This window comes from Diospyros lotus, chromosome 13 (assembly GCF_014633365.1).
Source record: "Diospyros lotus cultivar Yz01 chromosome 13, ASM1463336v1, whole genome shotgun sequence".
Classification (NCBI taxonomy): Eukaryota; Viridiplantae; Streptophyta; class Magnoliopsida; order Ericales; family Ebenaceae; genus Diospyros; species Diospyros lotus.
The window spans coordinates 7,996,101-8,010,864 of NC_068350.1; the positions used below are offsets into that span (position 1 = coordinate 7,996,101).

At 32.8% G+C, this 14,764-nt stretch overlaps 1 protein-coding gene across 1 annotated transcript; it reads right to left on the minus strand.

Moving 5' to 3' along the window:
- Positions 1-1,167: 1,167 nt before the first annotated feature.
- LOC127788825 (uncharacterized) lies at positions 1,168-2,823 on the minus strand. Its single transcript, XM_052317458.1, has one exon. The coding sequence runs from the start codon at positions 2,821-2,823 to the stop codon at positions 1,168-1,170; it is 1,656 nt and encodes a 551-aa protein (XP_052173418.1).
- Between the last annotated feature and the right edge of the window lie 11,941 nt (positions 2,824-14,764).

Below are 14,764 nucleotides of genomic sequence, written 5' to 3' on the forward strand. Positions count from 1 at the left end.
CTTTCTGTGAGAAGACGTACTGTAGGCTCTTATGATCAGTAAAAATTTCGAACTTCTCACCGTACAAATAATGTCTCCAAATCTTTAGAGCAAATACCACTGCGGCCAATTCCAAATCATGGGTCGGGTAGTTTCTTTCATGGTTCTTTAGCTATCGAGATCCATAAGCAATGACTCTCCCGTGCTGCATTAGCACACATCCTAAACCGTTTCTCGAGGCGTCAGTGTAGACCATAAAACCTCCTGATCCGTTTAGCATAGCCAGGACTGGAGCGGTTGTCAGCTTAGCCTTAAGTTTCTGAAAACTTTCTTCGCATCGTTCGTTCCAGTCGAACTTTACCCCCTTCTGAGTTAACTTGGTAAGGGGTGCCGCAATGTTTGAAAACCCTTCCACAAACTTTCTATAGTATCCTGCCAATCCTAAGAAACTCTTAACCTCAGTGACTGACTGGGGTTTCTTCCAATTTGTCACAGCTGTAATTTTGACCGAGTCAACCGATATCCCTTCGGCCGATATAACATGTCCTAAAAATGACACCTGGTACAACCAAAATTCACATTTTGAGAACTTGGCATACAACTTATGTTCTCGCAATGTTTGCAATATTATCCTTAAATGTGATTCGTGCTCTTCTTCCGAGGGAGAATATATTAGTATGTCATCTATAAACACGATCACGAATTTGTCCAAAAATGGCCTGAAGATTCGATTCATGGTGTCCATAAAAGCCGCTGGGGCGTTGGTTAGTCCGAACGGCATCACCAAAAATTCATAGTGCCCATATCGAGAACGAAACGCTGTCTTAGGCACGTTTTCGTCCTTGATCCTTAATTGATAATATCCTGATCTTAGGTCAATCTTCGAGAAGACCTTGGCCCCTTGCAATTGATCGAACAACTCCTCGATTCTGGGGAGTGGGTACTTATTCTTGACCGTTATCCTGTTGAGCTGTCGATAATCGATACACATCCTCAGACTCCCGTCCTTTTTCTTGACAAAAAGTACTGGTGCTCCCCATGGTGACATACTAGGTCTGATAAATCCCTGTCTAGCAATTCTTGAAGTTGGGTTTTTAATTCCCTCAATTCTGCAGGAGCCATTTTATACGGGGGTATCGAAACCGGACCTGCTCCTGGTATGATCTCTATCGAGAACTCGATCTCTCGCTAGGGTGGCAGTCCAGGTAATTCTTCGGGAAACACATCCCCGAATTCTTTAACGAGTCGCACTTCTTCGATCTTTAAGGGCTCATTGCTTTTCTCTTGAACACAAGCCAAGTATCCCTGTGCCCCTTGACACAACAGTCTTTCAGCCTTCAGAGCCGAGATCCACTTCTGTTCACTTACCCTCATTTGCCCTCGAAACTTGACGTTCAAGTCGCCGCTATTAAGGCAGACTGTCTTAGCTTTACAGTCCACTGTGGCGTTGTACTTAGTTAGGAAGTCCATTCCTAGAATCACATCAAAATCTTGAAATTCCAGAAGAATTAGATTGACTGAGAACTCAACTTCTCCTATTTGAATCTTTCTATCTTTGTACCCTGATGAAGTTTCTAGAGACTTCCCCATTAGGGTTGTGACAATCATTCGACAATTCAAATTTTCTGGTTTGTCCCCTACTATTTTAGCAAATGCATGCGAAATGAATGAGTAACTTGCACCTGAATCTATTAATGCATGCATGGGGATACCAGATAGAAACATAGTACCTTCAATTACTGTTGGATCCTCTGCCGCATCCTGCCGTGTTAGATGAAACACTCTTCCTTGATGTGCTCTAGCATTCCCAGACGTCCCCTGGGGTTGGCTTATCAGTCGCGGCTTGGGACAGTCCTTTGCGAAATGGCCCGTCTGCTGGCAGTTGAAACAAGTAATTCCTTTCTTTGGACAGTTCTGGTTGAGATGCCCTATTTCTCCACAATTGTAACACCCCTTTGTCCCTAGCCGGCACGGCCTTCTTGGGTGCTGCTTCTGGCATTTTGCGCATGGGGTACCAGGCTTGAATTTCGGCTTCTGGGGTTCTAGCTTCTTGCCAGCTCTATGATTGCTCCCCTGCTGAATTTCTCCTTGGATAGCGTCAATCCGGCTCAGGTTAGCCTCGATGGTATAGGCTTGCAGTACCGCTTCTGTATAGGTCTGGGTACTTGCACTACTCAATGCCCTCTGAAGTTTTAGGTTTAGCCCTCCCAAAAATTTCTGAGCCTTGATCCTTTCGTCTCCTTCGTAAATCGGCATGTATCGGATCAATCGACTGAAGGCGTCCTCGTACTGGGCGACAGACATGTCTCCGGTCTGTCTCAGCTCCATGAACTCTCTTTCTTTCTTCATTCTTAAATTCAGAGGGAAGTACTTCTCGTTGAAGACTTCTTTGAATCTTTCCCAAGTGATGTAAGGTGCCCTGACTCGAGGGGTCATTGATCTCTTGACTCCTCTCCACCATCTGTCTGCCTCTCCTTGCAACATAAAGGTAGCACAATTAACTTTCTCTTCTTCGCTACAGTGAAGGTGATCCAGCAACTTCTCTGTTTGCTCGATCCAAAATTCCCCTTCACTGGGGTCGGCACCAATTTTCCCCTGAAAGACGCGAGGGTTCTGCCGTCGGTACAAGTCAAGCATGTTGGCCACGTGACCATCCCTGGAGTGAGTCTCGTGTATGAGACCCACCACACCTCCCAAAATTCGCTCCATCTGGTCCAGTCTACTACTCCCGGTTTCTTGGCTAGAGTCGCCTTCTGGGTGTCTACTCGTGTTTCCTTTGGTGTTACCAGCTTGTGGGACGGGCGTCCTAGGTCCAACTGCTAATCTTCTTTGAGTATTCACCATCTGAAAGGAAAATAGCATTCGAGATTAGACAACAGGATCTTGCCATCTGATTAGTTCTATATTATACATTCGACTGCAAAACGTTATATGTACATGCTACATAGTCCCATGGATTACAGACAACACTGTATGTAAATAGTTAGGGGTTTCTGAGATGGGTCTATTTTGGTCCTGATGACCTCCAGATCCAAATGTTCTTTTCATCATCAGATTCGTATGGGGGTGCCTCGGGGTCGTTCATCATCACTTCTGTCTCTTCCTCGTCTTCAGAATTGGTGTCCTCTAACTCAAGAAGGTCATCCTCGGCCCAGAATATGGGTATATCGTCTTCTTCTTCTTCTGCTTCTAGTGGATCTGCCATTTCTTCTGCTTCCTCTGGCTCAATTGGGTTTTCCATACCTTCCTCTTCTTCCTCTAGCGGTTCCTCCATGTCTTCATCTTGCTCCTCCACTGGTACTGGCTCGTACATTTCTATGAGTAGCTCGCGGACACGCGCGCAGTAAAGGCGAAATTCGGGGAATTGTTCGCCTTGATGCCTGACCCAATCTGTAAATTCCTGCAGCTCATCTTCCAGTACACCGACCATCATATTTATCTGAAACTGAGCGAGTTCAGGCCAAAGTCGGTAGCTCGGGGGCACATCGTCGATAATTTCTTCTATTTGGACGAGGTACTCCATGATCCCTTCATTTGGTAGCGGAACTCGATGTTCCAAACGATGTGCCCAATGGTCAACTAAGATTTGCTCTGAAAAATTTCCATCCATCCTGTCACCACAACTTTCGTTAGTACCCCTAATCGTTCTCATATTGGTACTCTTGTCCTGTTAGGCTTAATCCAAGTTTTCCCTTCCTAGGTATTCTGTTTGGGCTCTGATACCAACTGTAACAGCCCGCCTTCTTGGCCATGTTATGCCTTAGGAAATTTGGTTAAAATTTTTTTTTGAACATTATTTTAAAATTCCCTAAGACCGTATCTAGTGCCAGATAAGATATCTAGACTAGAAATAAATGTAAAGCGAAAGCTGAATCAAACCTGCTCATGGTAATACAATTCAATAATTGTACATGGCATTTAATACAAGTTAATACATAAGGCGTTTGATGATGGAACAATATACATAAATCTTAAACTAATCTTGGTACATTCACTTACATTTTGATGTCTCGTGTCACTACACATCACCACTCTCTGAATCATCTCTGCAAGTCCCGGCTGGAACGTTGAATGTTCCAGGGGCGAACCCAAGTTAGATGATGAATCATCTAAGTAAGAATACCAAATGCAATGCTATGAGTGTATGCAATGTCTTTCATCGTAGGTGTCAACTACACCCCTCATGCTGCCTATCATTTTAGCGGCCACCTCTTCGAAGTCGAGATGTATGGGTGCACCCTTGATAGGCCAGCGGTGTCAGTTCGTACTCCTACGGCCTCATATGCACGTGATCAACAGTATCATTGTGCATGTATGCATTTCATAGTTATGCCATTGATGCAGTCTACACGATGGTTTCATATCATAGTATGCCAATATGATAAAAGCGTTTACGTTTATAACTGTATTAAACTCAGGCAGCATACTTACTGCTAATTTGTCTTGATCTATGTGCCAAGCGGCTATCCCTTAATTTCCTTGCTCACGAGGACCCGTACAACATAGATTTATTTTTAGAATACCAATTGCTAATTTTTTCATAATTTCTTCCTTTTTCTTTTATTCCTAAGCTCTATCTCTTCCAAAATTACATAATAATTATCTAGGCTTCATAAAATTTTACTTTCTTTTTACCAATATTCCTTAAATAATATTCTTAGTATTCTGGAATTTTTCTTGTAATTTTCTAACTTTCATTCCTATTTTCTCTTATTTTATAATAGCTAAATATGTAATTATTACATAATAATTACCTAATCTTTCCATTTATTAAATTTCTCTTCACTAATATTTCTCACATAATATTTCTAATATCCTGAAATTTTCTTGGAATTTTCAGAATTAAAAATCTTATTTTTCTCTATTTCCATAATAGAAAATTCTATTTAATAATTAATAAATTTAGCATTTCCAGAAATATTTTTCACAAATATGGAATACATAAAATTTCTTATTTAATAAAACTTTTTACAACATTTTCTTTCTTCTATTTCTATTTTTCTTTATTTCTTTCCTTTTCTTTTCTTTTCTTTTCTTTTCTTTTCTTTTTTTTTTCTATTTTTCTGATGGGCGCGTGGGCTGCACGCGCCATCTTCCTACTCGCGGGCGCGTGCAGCCACGTGCCCGTGCTGGGTCGTCTTCTTCGGCGGCCCCTCCGAGCTTCCGAGCTTCAAAACGAAGCTCTCCCCCTCCTATTTTCGACCTCCAGAACCCAAATATAGCATCAAAATTGGAGAAAAATAGCTCGAAATACCTCAATTTAAGGCTTGAACTCTCGGCTCCGGCGAAGTCGCGATTTTCCAGCGACGCTCGGATCTCCCTCTTCGCTGCTTCGTTGGCCTCCAAACTCTCCAGAAACGAAGCCCACGACTTGTAGATCAGAACCCTACTCTCAAATCTCTCAAACCCTTTCCCATTCAACCGATCTAAGCTTTGCAATTTTCGAATGGGTTGGCTTGTGCGAACTGGGCTATTTATAGCCGAAAAAGCACGCCGCTCATGTCAAATCGAAGCCCACGTGGCCGGGACGGCCATGCCACCGATCAATCGCCATTAAAAACCCCCCCTTGCTTCATTAATTCCTGGTTGCAGGCGGCCATGCGCGCTGCCTGCAACTTCCGGATTTTCCGGATTTTCCTGATTTTTTTTTTTTTTATACACGATATACATATTTATATATTTACATAAAACGATTTCTTTTAATCTTAAGTTAAATCACATTAATCTTACTACTTTTTATTTACATATTTATATCTCACATACATACTTAAGCCATAATTAATTTAAACCATAAACTTAATATCATATAGACTAAATTTATTTACTGAGACTTAGGGTATTACAACTGTTCTCTGAGTATTTCAACAGAGTAATAGTATATTATTTTGTTGTTCTACCCCTTACATTAGTATTTTGATCCCTATTTATAGTGAGGGGTGTTTACAATTGCATAAAAATACAAAAGTGAGTGGATGACATCATGGGGACAAGATATCCTTATCAATTCCATAAAATCGGGAGTGAGCTTCGTATTATCAGGAATCTGATTTGCATCAGATAAAGTATGTGGGTTTCTGCCTTCGGTTATTGAGTAGTAATGTTGTTATACGAGCTGAAAGGTGAGGCTGGCGACCTGGAAGTATTGCTGGAAGCTCGTTGGAAGCATCGCTGGGAACTCATTGGATTCTGCAATTTGAGTTCGGGTTTCAGCAATGTAGGAGTTTCCTCTGACAAGCTCGGCTTGAGCCTACTAGGCTTTAGGCGATTGAGCCGACCTACTGGGTCAAGTCCATCTCATAAGGAGTGGTCCAGAAAATACCCATAACACTCACAAACTTTTATTTTGTGATTTTTTTTCGTATTGCATGAGAAATCAATTTTAAAAATATACTTTATTTAGCTTTTCATTAACATAAATGATCATGTGCGATCATAATATTTTACTTTGTCTCATTTAGACTTAAGATGGTGTGGTTAGAGACCTTTTAAGAAGCGTCTAGGGTATTGGTTAAGAAAACTCTTAGAATGATGTCAACATAATCGCAAGAGGCATCGTAAGTAAAAACTAACATTATCTTTCATGTATTTTAACAAGATTTAAATTCATTAGATCTAACTAATAATTATATATTTTTAAATAATTTTACCATTACATTAAGACTCATTTGGCACCCCTTTTAAGGCACATAATGTTTTTATTAATTTAAATAAATATTAAAGTGACAACTTTTTATTAATTTAATTAAATATTAAATGTTAAAATTCTATTTAGATTTGGTCCCAAACATTTTTCCCATTTAAGTAATGTGAACGATGGGAAAAGGCCAACTACCATTACAAATTCACAATCAGCGGAGGCTTTGAGTGGAACCCTTCAGACTGCAACTTAACTTGGATACGATGTTATAAATTAATGCCAAGCTTCATTTAATTTCCCAGCCCTTACAATTAATCCTTAACTACTCTACAAGTCCAAATTAATTTGTGCACCACATAATCAATTTTAACCCATCAATAATTAATTAGGTAAATTTCACCTACTTTACGAGATTTTTTTAAATTGTATTGATTATTTTTGTATTTTAAAAAATAATATAAATCTCTTTTAATTATAACGGACTATAAAAATTAATTATTTTATTTCTCTATTTAAATTACCTTTTTTATATTTCACTCTCCTCTCTTTCTCTCTCTCTCTCTGACCCTAATAAACACTATGCTTTGGCAACAATCCACAATCATTGTTAGACTCACCAATATTGTCTCTTTTCTCGTTCACCTTTCGCTTTCCTCTGCTTTCTCTATCTTTCCTTGTCTGTCTAACAGAAAACCAAAGTTACACTGAACTAAAAATAAAAAATATTTTTGATAGTGAATGAAAATAAAAAATAATATTTATAAAAATGAGGAATAAAGTGTAAATTAAAAAATATATATATTTTTTTATAAATAGAATTTTTAATATTGAAAAATTATAAAAAAAATAATTATTTATAAAATTTTAAGTAAAAATATAGCATGCTAAAGTTAATGTACAATTTCATTTTAATAATATATATACAACTAATATTAATAGGATCATTAACAAACACTAGAACTCATCTTAAATTTTTCTTTCCTGTGCTTTCATTATCTTTTCTTGTCTTACAGAAAACCTAAGTTACACAAAAATAAAAATAAAAAATATTTTTGATACGAAATGAAAATAAAAAAATAATATTTTAAAAAAAATAAAAATGAGAAGTAAAATGTCAATTAAAAAAAATATAAGACTTTTTTTATAAATATAATTTTTAATATAGAAAATAATAAAAAATAATTATTTAGAAGATTTTAAGTAAAATTAATATAGCATGTTAAAGTTAATGTACAATTTTATTTTAATAATACATGTACATACGATCATAAACAAACACAACAATTAAAGTAATTACTTAAATTTATAAGTTTCATATCATAATAGCTTAATGGCGTAAAACAGTAGAACTCATCTTCAATCATCCTTGTGCAAAAACAAATTAAACTATAATAAGTGGAAATTGCAAAAAATAACCCCTCCACAAATAGAAAATTCGTTTTTAGCCCTCTTTAGACAAAAAAAAGTTTTTACCCCCTACAAACAAATAGTTACAAAAAATAGTCACTTTACCACTTTTTCACCTCAACCTTTGACTTTTCAACTCCCCCACTTTAATTAAAAATTAAGAATAAAAATAAAGACAATATATTACTAAACTACCCTCAATATAAAACAAACAAAAGAGTTGAATTTCTATTTTACCTCACAGGAAAACCCGAGAAACCCCTCATAATTATAATAATAAATTTTTAACTATTAAAATATTATTATTATTTCTCAATATGAATTCCTATTTTTTAATAATTTAATTACTGTGTGGATTTTGAACCCACGGTGAGTCCCCCATCTCTTTTTTATTATTAAATATATGTATTGTTATATATAAATAAAATTAATTAAATAATAATAATTGAAAATTTTAAATATATATGTATTATTAAATAAATAACTAAAAAATTGTTATTTAATGATTCTTATATTATTTTTCAATTGTAATAATAAATACAAATCTTAATTATAATAATAAATTTTCAACTATTAAATTATTAGTATTTTCAAATAAATACTATTATTTTTAATAATAATTATTTTTTAAAAAATTTAATAACTAGTTGAGTCTCGAACCCACGCTCAGTTCCCTCTCTTCATTTTTTTATTATTAAATATATATATGTAATATTACATATACAATAAATAAAATGGATTAAATAAAAATAATTGAAAAATATATGTATTATCAAATAATAAAAAAATTGTTATTTAATTATTATTAAAATAATTTTTTTGATCTTTTTTTTTTTTCTTGGCCATGAGATTTTTTCAAGTTATCCAATAGTCCAAAAAATAAATTATTGTTTAAAAATTATACTTGAATTTTTGGGTAAATTTTATAATCATTATATCAATTTAATCCAATGTTATGTTATTAGTGGTTAGAACACTTAATCATGTATTGGTTGTGTTTTATTATCATTCCATTGTTATTTATTGGGAATTATAAATTTAATTAAGCTAAAAAATGTAAAAATACATAATTTTTTATTGGATAACTTTGAAAAATCCCATGGACGAAAAAAAAAAGATCAAAAATCCATTTTATTAAAAAATCAGGTTTTGTAGCCTCACAAAACCCAGGCCAGGCTTTGTGGCCCCACAAAGTCTGATTTCTTTTATTAAAATGATTTTTTTGATCTATTTTTGTAACATCCCGCTCGAGCGATAGGAAGAACCGGAATAACTTACCCTGATGGACCTACACGAACTTCCCAGGGGGGTCACCCATCCCTGAATTACCCCAGGTCAAGCACGCTTAACTTGGGAGTTCTTTGCCAACATTCAGCCCAAAACGTATCCAATTGGTGTTGTTTCCTTTCTTACACTATCCTCGATATATACTAACTTTTTTGGGCTCTCAGGGTATTACATTCTCCCCCCCTTGAGCACATGACGTCCTCGTCATGCGACCTTACAACTGGTCCCAGACCTTCTCCCCTTGGGGGCTGCCATCCTAGAAGCCTGCCAGAAGCCACTCCTTGTACAGGCCCTCAAACCCCGGCGCCACTCCTCGCCCTCATCGGACCGCCTTCGCCAAGGGTCGGCTCTGATACCACCTGTAACATCCCGCTCGAGCGATAGGAAGAACCGGAACAACTTACCCTGATGGACCTACACGAACTTCCCAGGGGGGTCACCCATCCCTGGATTACCCCAGGTCAAGCACGCTTAACTTGGGAGTTCTTTGCCAACATTCAGCCCAAAAGGTATCCAACTGGTGTTGTTTCCTTTCTTACACTATCCTCGATATATACTAACTTTTCTGGGCTCTTAGGGTATTACAATTTTTTTTCTTTTCTTGGCCATGGGATTTTTTCAAGTTATGCAACAGTCCCAAAAATAAATTAATGTTTAAAAATTATACTTATATTTTTGGATAAATTTTATACTCATTACATCAATTTAATCCAATGTTGTTAATAGTTAGAACACTTAAACATGTATTGGTTGTGTATGTTTTATTATCATTCCATTATTGTTTATTGTGAATTATAAATTCAATCAAGCCAAAAAATGTAAAAAAACATCATTTTTTTTGGGTAACTTTAAAAAATCCCATGGCTAAAAAAAAAAAAAAAGATCAAAAAATCCATTTTTATTAAAAAATCAAGTTTTATGGTCCCACAAAGCCCAATTTCTTTTATTAAAATGCATTTTTTGATACTTTTTTTTTTTCTTGGCCATGGGATTTTTTCAAGTTATCCAATTGTCCCAAAAATAAATTATTGTTTAAAATTTATACTTGTATTTTTGGGTAAATTGTATAATCATTACATCAATTTAATCCAATGTTGTTAGTAGTTAGAACACTTAATCATGTATTGGTTGTGTTTTATTATCATTTCATTGTTATTTCTTGTGAATTATAAATTTAATCAAGTCAAAAAATGTAAAAATACATTATTCTTTATTGGGTAACTTTGAAAAATCCCATGGCCCCCCCCCAAAAAAAAGATCAAAAAATTTATTTTTATTAAAAAATCAGGTTTCATAGCCCCACAAAACCCGGGCCGAGTTTTGTGGCCCCACAAAGTCTGATTTCTTTTATTAAAATGGTTTTTTTGATCTATTTTTTTTCTTTTCTTGGCCATGGGATTTTTTCAAGTTATGCAACAGTCCCAAAAATAAATTAATGTTTAAAAATTATACTTATATTTTTGGATAAATTTTATACTCATTACATCAATTTAATCCAATGTTGTTAGTAGTTAGAACACTTAAACATGTATTGGTTGTGTATGTTTTATTATCATTCCATTATTGTTTATTGTGAATTATAAATTCAATCAAGCCAAAAAATGTAAAAAAACACCATTTTTTTGGGGTAACTTTAAAAAATCCCATGGCTAAAAAAAAAAAAATCAAAAAATTCATTTTTATTAAAAAAATCAAGTTTTATTGTCCCACAAAGCCCGATTTCTTTTATTAAAATGCATTTTTTGATACTTTTTTTTTCTTTTCTTGGCCATGGGATTTTTTCAAGTTATCCAATTGTCCCAAAAATAAATTATTGTTTAAAATTTATACTTGTATTTTTGGGTAAATTCTATAATCATTACATCAATTTAATCCAATGTTGTTAGTAGTTAGAATACTTAATCATGTATTGGTTGTGTTTTATTATCATTTCATTGTTATTTCTTGTGAATTATAAATTTAATCAAGTCAAAAAATGTAAAAATACATTATTCTTTATTGGGTAACTTTGAAAAATCCCATGGCCCAAAAAAAAAAAAAAGATCAAAAAATTTATTTTTATTAAAAAATCAGGTTTCATAGCCCCGCAAAACCCGAGCCGAGTTTTGTGGCCCCACAAAGCTCGATTTTTTTTATTAAAATGGTTGTTTTTATTCTTTTTTTTTTCTTTTCTTGGCCATGGAATTTTTCCAAGTTATTCAATAGTCCCAAAAATAAATTATTGTTTGAAAATTATACTTTTATTTTTGGATAAATTTTATAATCATTACATCAATTTAATCTAATGTTGTTAGTAGTTAGAACACTTAATCATGTATTGGTTGTGTTTTATTATCATTCTATTGTTATTTCTTGTGAATTATAAATTTAATCAAGTCAAAAAAGGTAAAAATACATTATTCTTTATTGGGTAACTTTGAAATATCTCATGCCCCCCCCCCCCCCAAAAAAAAGATCAAAAATCCATTCTTATTAAAAAATCAGGTTTCATGGCCCCACAAAACCCCGGCCCACAAAACCCAATTTTTTTTATTAAAATAGTTATTTTTATCTTTTTTTTTCTTTCTTGGCCATAGGATTTTTTCAAGTTATTCAATAGCCCCAAACATAAATTTTTGTTTAAAAATTATACTTTTATTTTTGGATAAATTTGATAATCATTACATCAATTAAATTCAATGTTGTTTGTAGTTAGAACACTTAATCATGTATTGGTTGTGCTTTATTATCATTCCATTATTATTTCTTGTGAATTATAAATTTAATCAAGTTAAAAAAGGTAAAAATACATTATTTTTTATTGGGTAACTTTGAAAAATCCTATGCCCCCCCCCCTCAAAAAAAAGATCAAAAAATCCATTTTTATTAAAAAATCAGGTTTCATAGCTTGACAAAACCCGGGCCGAGTTTTGTGGCCCCACAAAGCTCGATTTTTTTTATTAAAATGGTTATTTTTATCCTATTTTTTTTTCTTTTCTTGGCCATGGGATTTTTCCAACTTATTCAATAGCCCCAAAAATAAATTATTGTTTAAAAATTATACTTTTATTTTTGGATAAATTTTATAATCATTACATCAATTTAATCCAATGTTGTTAGTAGTTAGAACACTTAATCATGTATTAGATGTGTTTTATTATCATTCCATTGTTATTTCCTGTGAATTATAAATTTAATCAAGTTAAAAAATGTAAAAATACATTATTCTTTATTGGGTAACTTGAAATATCCCATGGCAAAAAAAAAACAAAAGATCAAAAAATCCATTTTTATTAAAAAATCAGGTTTCATGGCCCCACAAAACTTGGGCCAACAAAACCGGGGCCGGGTTTTGTGGCCCCATAAAACCCGATTTTTTTTATTAAAATGGTTATTTTTATCCTTTTTTTTTCTTTCTTGGCCATGGAATTTTTCCAAGATATTCAAAAGCCCCAAAAATAAATTTTTGTTTAAAAATTATACTTTTATTTTTGGATAAATTTGATAATCATTAAATCAATTTAATCTAATATTGTTTGTAGTTAGAACACTTAATCATGTATTGGTTGTGTTTTATTATCATTCCATTGTTATTTTTTGTAAATTATAAATTTAATCAAGTCAAAAAATGTAAAAATACATTATTCTTTATTGGGTAACTTTGAAAAATCTCATGGCAAAAAAAAAAAGATAAAAAAAATTATTTTTATTAAAAAATCAGGTTTCATGGCCCCACGAAGCCCGATTTTCTATATTAAAATTGTTATTTTTATCCTTTTTTTATTTTCTTGGCCATGGGATTTTTACAAGTTATCAAATAGTACCAAAAATAAATTATTGTTTAAAAATTATACTTGTATTTTTGGGTAAATTTTATAATCATTATATCAATTTAATCCAATATTGTTAATAGTTAGAACACTTAATCATGTATTGGTTGTGTTTTATTATCATCCCATTGTTGTTTATTATGAATTATAAATTCAATTAAGTAAAAAAATGTAAAATACATCATTTTTTATTGGGTAACTTTGAAAAATCCCATGGCCCCCCACCCCAAAAAAAGATCAAAAAATTCATTTTTATTAAAAAATCAGGTTTTGTGGCCCCACAAAGCCCAGGCCGGGTTATGCTTCCCCACAAAGCCTAATTTTTTTTATTAAAATAGTTATTTTTATCCTTTTTTTTTTCTTTTCTTGGCCATGAGATTTTTCCAAACTATTCAATAGTCCCAAAAATAAATTAGTGTTTAAAAACTATATTTTTATTTTTGGATAAATTTTATAATCATTACATCAATTTAATTCAATGTTATTAGTAGTTAGAACACTTAATCATGTATTGGTTGTGTTTTATTATCATTCCATTGTTATTTCTTGTGAATTATAAATTTAATCAATTCAAAAAACGTAAAAATATATTATTTTTATTGGGTAACTTTGAAATGTCCCATGGCCAAAAAAAAAAAAAATCAAAAACTCTATTTTTATTAAAAAATCAGGTTTCATGACTGTCGGGTTTTGTGGCCCCACAAAGCCTAATTGTTTTTTATTAAAATGGTTATTTTGATATTTTTTTTCTTTTCTTGGCCATGAGATTTTACCAAGTTATCCAATAGTACCAAAAATAAATTATTGTTTAAAAATTATACTTGTATTTTTGGGTAAATTTTATAATCATTATATCAATTTAATCCAATATTGTTAGTAGTTAGAACACTTAATCATGTATTGGTTATGTTTTATTATCATCCCATTGTTGGTTATTTGAATTATAAATTTAATTAAGCAAAAAAACGTAAAAATACATCATTTTTTATTGAGTAACTTTGAAAAATCCCATGGCCAAAAAAAAAAAAGATCAAAAATTTATTTTTATTAAAAAATCAGGTTTTGTGGCCTCACAAAGCCCGGGTTGAGTTTCGCTTCCCCCCAAAGTCTGATTTTTTTTATTAAAATGGTTATTTTTATCCTTTTTTGTTCTTTTCTTGGCAATGAGATTTTTCCAAGTTATTCAATTGTCCCAAAAATAAATTAGTGTTTAAAAATTATACTTTTATTTTTGGATAAATTTTATAATCATTACATCAATTTAATTCAATGTTGTTAGTAGTTAGAACACTTAATCATGTATTGGTTATGTTTTATTATCATCCCATTGTTGTTTATTTGAATTATAAATTTAATTAAGCAAAAAAACGAATAAATACATCATTTTTTATTGAGTAACTTTGAAAAATCCCATGGCCCAAAAAAAAAAAGATCAAAAATTCATTTTTATTAAAAAATCAGGTTTTGTGGCCTCACAAAGCCCGGGTTGAGTTTCGCTTCCCCCCAAAGCCTGATTGTTTTTATTAAAATGGTTATTTTTATCCTTTTTTTTCTTTTCTTGGCAATGAGATTTTTCCAAGTTATTCAATAGTCCCAAAAATAAATTAGTGTTTAAAAATTATACTTTTATTTTTGGATAAATTTT